This window comes from Bison bison, unplaced genomic scaffold, assembly GCF_000754665.1.
Source record: "Bison bison bison isolate TAMUID 2011002044 unplaced genomic scaffold, Bison_UMD1.0 scf7180017864329, whole genome shotgun sequence".
NCBI classification, from domain to species: Eukaryota; Metazoa; Chordata; class Mammalia; order Artiodactyla; family Bovidae; genus Bison; species Bison bison.
In genome coordinates, this window is record NW_011494901.1 from 3,605,682 (window position 1) to 3,613,865 (window position 8,184).

General features: G+C 44.6%; 1 protein-coding gene across 1 annotated transcript in view; it reads right to left on the reverse strand.

The window, feature by feature from the left end:
- FCHO2 (FCH domain only 2) overlaps positions 1 to 8,184 on the reverse strand; it is a 139,091-nt gene that overhangs the window by 125,832 nt on the left and 5,075 nt on the right. Inside the window, 3 exon segments of the mRNA XM_010853609.1 lie at positions 135 to 233; positions 235 to 346; positions 399 to 1,078. Of these exon segments, the coding sequence (XP_010851911.1) occupies positions 135 to 233; positions 235 to 346; positions 399 to 1,078 (891 nt within the window).

The window sequence follows — 8,184 nt, forward strand, 5'->3', positions numbered from 1 at the left end:
AGCAGGCGGAGGTCCGAGGACGCCGGCCCTGCCCGCGGAGCCGCCGCCACCGCCCGAAGCGCCCGCAGGCCGAGGTCAGGCGGAGAAACTCTCGGCCTCCGAAACCCACACCATGTCCAACATCCTTCTCTTACCCAGAAATTCTCAACGAAATGCGCCATGACCATCGTGCCGCTGCCGACGCCGCGCCGGGTTCCGTGTCCGCGCCCTCCCGCCGCTCCGTAAACACGGGCCCGGCCCCCACGGCGCCCCCGCCTTTCGCTGCAGCCGCCGCCTTCTTCCCGGAGACCTGCCCGCACCCTCCAGGGCGCATGCGCCACCTAGCGGCTGCCGCCGCGGGGCGAGCCTTCAAACGCCCAGGCTGGGTTGCGCATGCGCCCTAGGCCCCATTCCCGGGCTTTTCGTCCTCTTCCTCTCTGCCCAGCGCTGGCGCGTCGGAGAATGAGTATTCTTTTTGGAATGGTGGCGAACCCGGCCCCGGAGCATCACCCGGGAGACTGCCCGCCCCCTTCGCTGTGCGATGGGTACCGGCATAGGGACGGAGCGAAGAGAAGGGTCGGCCAGAAACAGTGGAACCCACCGCCAGGCTGCCTTCTCTCTCCCTCCTCAGAAGACTCGCTTCCTGAGCTTTCGAGGATCTCGGAGAGGGACCCAAGTTGGGGCCAACTGGGACGGGGGAAACTTGGCTTCTGGCCAACCGGAGGAGACTCTGAGAAATGGTCAACAGGGTGCCTTTCCTTGATAGGGAATTAAGAACCAAAACAAAACTTTCCGAGGCCGGAAAAGGAGGAAACGCCCTGGAGCCAGAGAGCTGCCCGAGACCCAGGCACCCAGTCCGAGGCCGCTGACCTCCAGCACGCCCGGAGCAAACCGGCCAGGACTGCCGACTGCAAGAACGTGACCCGAAGCCGACGATTTTTCCTAACTCAGCCAGTTTTGTCTCTTTTATTTTTTTCTTGCAGCACTTGTTCACATAAGTCCATGGTTCGCTCAGCAACTTGAACGTTTTGGAAAAAGAAACAAGTTCAAACACGCCTCGGCATTTAACACAGACACCAAATCTCCTTCCCACGCCGTGCTTTCCAGAGGGTAAGGGGAAAAAAATTAAACCAGGTCAGTTAGGTCCAAAATATGCAGTTGTTGAAGCCAAGCCGGACAAACAGTGTAACTTTAACTGTACATTCATGGCACACCTCTTCAGATCGTGTGACTTCAAACATGCGGAACACTACACCACTATTTCTTCATGGCAAATAATTTACATCCTCAAAGTAAGAACCAGACAGTGCTTTTCACAAGGATGAAGCTGTGAAGGGTAGTTAAGTAGGAATCATTGGATAATGGTATTGTGATTATATCTTACAGAAATAAATAGGATGTTATAAGACATCTAGGCTTCCCTGGTAGCTCAGTTGGTAAAGAATCCGCCTGCAATGCAGGAGACCCTGGTTGGATTCCAGGGACTGGGAAATCCGCTGAAGAAGGGATGGGCTCCCCACTCCAGTATTCTTGGGCTTCCCTCGTGGTTCAGCTGGTAAAAAATCCGCCTGCAATGTGGGAGACCTGGGTTCAATCCCTGGGTTGGGAAGATCCCCTGGAGAAGGGAACGGTTACCCGTCCAGTATTCTGGCCTGGAGAATTTCATGGACTGTATAGTCCATGGTCGCAAACAGTCGGACACGGCTGAGCGATTTTCACTTACAAAACACCTAGGATTTGCTTTAAAATGAGTCTTTGAGGGGGGAGGAATGGGTAGAGGTGTAGATGAAGACTGACCATCAGTGGGTAAGTCTTGGAGCTAGGCACTGGAAATGGGGTTCACTTTACTATCCTCTTTTGGGTGTATATGCTTTTTCCTTTCTTTAAAAAGTCTTCATAGCACTATCAGTTACACCTAGTTTGGGGGAAAGTCAAACTTAGAGGTTTGCTATAATTCTCTAAGCCAGTATTCTAGCACTGTCTTTCTTGATGCTGAAGAAATTCTAAGAAAAATTCAGCCACCTAGCGCGCACGTACCAAGTCACTTAAGTCCTTTTGGACTCTGCAACCCCAGAGGGCCTCCTCTGTCCTTGGGATTCTCTGGGCAAGAATACTGGAATGTGTTGCCACGCTCTCCTCCAGGGGATCTTCCCCGACCCAGGGACTGAACCCTGGGTCGCTTATGTCTCCTGCGTTGGCACGTGCGTTCTTTAGCACTGGCACCACCGGGGAAGCCCACAGCCATCTAGATCACCCTGCAGATGAACGTGGCATTAAATTCCCAGTTTCACTGACCACTACGGCACTTAGACCTAGACAGGAGGGGCCCTTATCCTGGACCCCATGCTTTAAAAGACCTTACATATCACAGATTTATTAAAAAACATGAGTGCCTCTCCTACAGATGCCGAACTCTGGCCCTTAACTATCAGTACCCTCTCCCATGACCAGTACTATTCAGGCTCCTAGGAAACATTTTGGATCTCTTGCCCTTTATCTTCAAAACAAAAGGTAGAACTCCAAATGCAGTGAAAATTTGTGGGTGCTATAGCTGCCCATATCAGAGATAGAACTGCTTTGGAGTTACGCAGAATCTGAGCAGCAGAAGCAGTTAGGTAAATCAGAAGACAAATTAACTTGTGAAGGCTTCCTCTCAGCTGAGTGCAATAAATACTTGCATTACAAAGTTGTTTTTTTTGGTGGGTTTTTTTTTTTTTTTTGCATAACAAAGTGGTGTCTAGTACAGATTTTCCTTGTTTTAGTGTTCCAATCTATGATTCCAACACCAACAATTTTGCACAGTATTCAGAGTTGCACAAGGTACACTGACTTCCACTTCGTACTCTTCACACTGTTCCCATGTATATCAGAGGCCATGAAGAGAAATCTTCTGTATATTTTGGGTATCTATTGATACAAAATTCATCAGGCTCAAAAAACCATATGCTATAATCGCCTGGTATTTAAATTGTGGGACTTTACAGTGAATAGTGATTAAGGTCACTAATCTTCAGACAAGATGGTGTAGTAGAAGAATGTGGATAGCATTAACCACATTCTGACATCAAGTGAAATTTCCAAGGATGCAGAGTGTAGATAAGGCCCTGAGCCGGTAGCCTCACTCATGCCTTAAAGTATTTGTGCCCCACACACTTAAGCCTCACTTATCCAAACACATTCTGAATGTATTAAATACGTAGATAACAACAGTGTTCCACTCACTCCTGCCTATAATACCCAGCACTTAATTGTCACTCAGTAACTGTTCAGTGCAAGAATAGATGAATGAATGAGCATATTAGAATGTCGGGGTGGATGGGCTTTGGCTTTTCAGTAATTCCATTCTGATTTTAATAACTCAGACTTTTAATTGTGCTAGATCTTAGCGCTTATAAAAATGTCGTTATTTAAGTTCCACTTGACTTGATTTCCTCACATTACTTTAAATATTTTCAAAAGAATTTGGAGGGGCTTGAGGATACTTATCAAAGTATAAGCTACTTTTGTAATAAAAATAAAACTGAAATAATAATATTCAAGTTTGGCTCTGGCAGGAGATCTTCTATTAGGAAGAGGCTGCTAAACAGTTTAGCCTTCAGTTTTGGGTTGACCCTCACCTCCAGAATCTTCTCCCTCTTAGCAGCTCTCTTTAATTATACCTGCTATCCATATGTTGGCTTCCAGGGGATGCTCCTGTTCACCATTAAATCTCTGGCTCAAGCAATTATGTTATAGCCCCGCTAAAAAGAAACAACAAACCCAAACTGGAGTCATGGTGCATTTCATGGAGAATTTTGGGGTGACAGAAGGATTTTGGAAATTATGTGAGTGTGGGAGTCCCAGGGTTTCTGCCCTTGACCTCAGCCTGTGGGGGCTTTGGGCAGTAGTAACCTCAGTACTTGCGGGCTCACAGCCCTTGTAGAGGGCTGGAGGATCTCTAGTAAAGGTGTGGGGCTCCTTTACTAGTTTCATCCATTTCCCCAGCCCAAAGAGCCATGAGAATTGTTGGTGGTTTCCTACTGGGATCATACTGGGTTGGTTTAAAAACTGGACTAGGTCCAGTAAAAGCTACGGCTAATGGGGATTTTGGAAGCCAGAAAACCTAAAAAATTGGTGTCTATGGATTGTACATTTAAACATTGTACAGTGCTTGCCACCTCAAGAAAACTTCCACAATAAGTTGTTTATGGAATAGGTTGGTTGGATGCTAAGTTTCCCACCAGACTCAAGAAAATTTCTGTGCAACAAGTTATGCTGTAAAACACCCCACAGGTTCCAACACCACATGTATCTCTCTTAGGTGTTAGTTCAGCTCCACAAAACCAAAGGCCTAGTTAAAGAAATGGCATCCTTTATATCCAGACTTTGTTACCCAGCCAGGCTTACTTGCCTGACTTGTAGCAAGCCACATGCTGAGATGCCAAGGTTTGTAGCAGAGAAAGAGTTTATTCACAAGACAGCCAAGAGAGGAGATAGAACAAGTCTCAGATCTACCTCCCTGAAGGCAAGGGCCTTGAGATATCAATGGCATAAAGAAGCAAAGTGGTCTTAGGTGTAGGGAAAAGTGATTGGAGGTAGGGAAAAGGTGAGGTAGTAAGCCTCCTGGGCAGGTATATTTGGGTTACATGCTTCTTAGTGGGATGCATATTCAAAACTGGAGGTGATTAGCTTTATTCGAGAGTGGACTTTTCAGCCCTCTGACATCAAAAGGTCATTTCATCCAATACCTACACAGGCCCAGTTTTAGGGTCAGTGATCCCAAACAACTTTAGCCAACTTGAACTGGACAGGCTGACTGAGTTTCTAGGAAACAACTTAAGCCCCCATTGTAGTGACCTCATGGATTAGAGGTGTTAGCTAAGTGGTTAAAAAGTCTTGTAATATATTATCTAACCTATGTGAAGCTTGGAGAGTATACAATTAAAGAAAGAAGAATAAGAAAAAGGAATACATAAAGCAAGCTTCATCACTAAAGGCATGTTAGAAGAAGAGTTTTTAAACAAACCGTTCCTTTATCTGTTGTTCTGTAAGACACACTTGGGATTTCTTTTACGACATTAGCTTCTGTTAACTCTATGGGGCGTGGTTTCAAGTTGAATGTGCTACCGTCTGGCAATCTATTTATTTTATATCTGAAAACTATGGTCCCAAAGCTATAAATACCTACAAAATTGGCAAGATCTTACAAAGACGATCTAGAATTTTGTCTCCTGAGAATCTGACTTGGTAACTAACCATCAGGTTGGTGGTGGAGGGGTTCCCAAAATATGGCTGGACAGAGATGTGGATTGCACCCCATTTGCAGCCAGATATGGCGGGACAAAAATACAGGTTAAATTCTGTCTATGCCTGAGATCCTGCCAAACTGCTGCAAACTCTCAGGGGATTTACAATCTAGAATATAATGGCCATGGTGAGCACTGTCCCACTTGGATAAGATTATTCAAAAAGTGCACTTAAAAGTAACAATTCTCACATAAAACAGTAGAATAATTATTTTAATTTGTATATAGAAGCCTCCAAAAGGCTTTATAATTCCAAAAAAATAGCTTCATTAAAAGATTCACTGTTAGAGACTAATGAAAGATTAAAGATATTTGAGGTACCTAAAACAAAAGACTGTAAGACTGACAAAACTCCTGCTCTCCCTGCTATACTCCTTTGAGTGCTCATTCTAGTCATCCTCTGTCTGAATTGTTTTTCCACTCTGAAAAGACTACATGACCACACACAAAACTCTGCCAAGTTAATGACCTGACAAGCACCCCTATATCTATCTTCAAAGGAGGGCCCCCATTTGGGCACTTCCCAAAGTTGTCTGGGACTCCAAGGGATTTTTCTGGTAAATTGCTGTTATTTCCATAATCATCAAAGGGAAAACTAAATATAAAATTAATGGAGAACTTTGCCAAATTCTGGTAAATACCAAAGCCCGCAGATGGAGTCCTGGGAAAGCCAGCAAAAGTTGGCTAAGTGTGAGAATTCTTACCAGAGTCAGCTCTCCTTAGATTTCAGTGTGTAGGTCCAAATGAGAAAGGAAGATATAATGTCATGTTATCCCCTCCTTTCCAAAACCAGACCCAGTGGTTATTGATCCTTTCTCTCCCTGGGACAGCTGTCATCTTCTTTTTGGTCATTATCTAAGTCTTTATTTTGGCCATCTTTGGGAGTAACTCTGAGATCTTGGCATGGTAATGTCTTTTGCACCTTCTTTGGGAATGCCTCCTAAAACCAAGGGATTGTTCAGTACTGCCAGAAATATTCACTGTTGTCCCAGCTGAAACCTGAGAAGATATCTGAAAAAAAACCTGAACTCTTGTAGTTTCCTCAAATATCTGATGACAACTCTCCAAACTAACATTTCCAGTTTTCTTCCACCCTTCTATTTTTGAATCCCTAAGAGCAAAGACTGCCCTCAAATTTCTCTGGAACGGACTGCACCAGGCCTTCTTCACTACCCAAATGACAACCAAACATCAAGAATTTGAACTCTGGATATACATCTCCTAGCTGAATACTCTTCCTGCCATCTGCTCCTGTGTAAATGCTGTACACCTTCAAATCAAACTGACTAAGAAAAGAAATAGCTGACATCAATGTAGACTGCTTCCACACAAGTTGCAAGATAAAGATTTCATATTTTAACTAAACATGAAACCTTCTCTTCTTCCCTTTACAAAGGATCTCAATGGCCTGCAAAATAATGATGTCACCCATATCTCCCAGGACATTGCTTAGAGGGGGTGATCTCTGGAATTTAGAACAACTTTTTATTTCGGGCCAGGAAAAGAACCTAACTGACTCTTGGCTTGAACAGGAAAATGCAGCACTCCCTGCAAATGAGTCCGGTAACAGTACCTTAGTGAAAGTGGTTTGTGCCCCCACTGGATTTATCTTTGCCTGTGATGATTATCATCCTCCTTGAGCCTGTGAATACCTAGAAGGCTGGCACATAGCCAGGCAATGCCTTTTAGGTTATCTAACTGTGCCCTTAATTGTCTAAAAACAAATTGAGACCTCATTGGTCAACTTCCTAGAATTTAAATTATCAAGTTTGAAAGGGCTGACCAAGAGGCATTCTTGTTTCAGTATTTACTTCTTTTGGTAGGGCTCAACTTCTCTAGTTATGAGTGAATACAAATTAGACTATAATCAGGAAGCTCTCCTTGACTCTTAAAAATATTGCAGTATCTGATGCAAGAGCAATAGCGCGTGTGTGTGTTCAGTCACTAAGTTGCGTCAGACTCTTTGCAGCCCCATGGGCCGTAGCCACCAGACTTCTCTGTCCGTGGGGTTTTCCAGACAAGAATGCTGGAGTGGGTTGGCATTTCCTTCTCCAGGGGATTGTCCCGACCCAGGAATCGAACCCACATCTCCTGCGTCTCCTGCATTCACAGGTGGATTCTTTACCACTGGACCACGTGGGAAGCCCATGCAACACAGACCCTTAGACAATCTGGCCAAAGTTCTTCTTGATAACAGGATAGCCCTTGATTATCTTTTAGCTAGGTCAGTGATCACACCATCGTGATTATCTGGGTCGTGAAGATCTTTTTTGTACAGTTCTTCTGTGTATTCTTGCCATCTCTTCTTAATATCTTCTGCTTCTGTTAGGTCCATACCATTTCTGTCCATTATTGAGCCCAATTTTCCTGGAATGTGAAGTCAAGTGGGCCTTAGAAAGCATCACTACGAACAAAGCTAGTGGAGGTGATAGAATTCCAGTTAAGCTATTCCAAATCCTGAAAGATGATGCTGTGAAAGTGCTGCACTCAATATGCCAGCAAATTTGGAAAACTCAGCAGTGGCCACAGGACTGGGAAAGGTCAGTTTTCATTCCAATCCCAAAGAAAGGCAATGCCAAAGAATGCTCGAACTACCGCACAATTGCACTCATCTCACACGCTAGTAAAGTAATGCTCAAAATTCTCCAAGCCAGGCTTCAGCAATATGCGAACTGTGAACTTCCTGATGTTCAAGCTGGTTTTAGAAAAGGCCGAGGAACCAGAGATCAAATTGCCAACATCTGCTGGATCATGGAAAAAGCAAGAGAGTTCCAGAAAAACATCTACTTCTGCTTTATTGACTATGCCAAAGCCTTTGACTGTGTGGATCACAATAAACTGTGGAAAATTCTGAAAGAGATGGGAATACCAGACCACCTGATCTGCCTCTTGAGAAGGTAGGTCAGGAAGCAACAGTTAG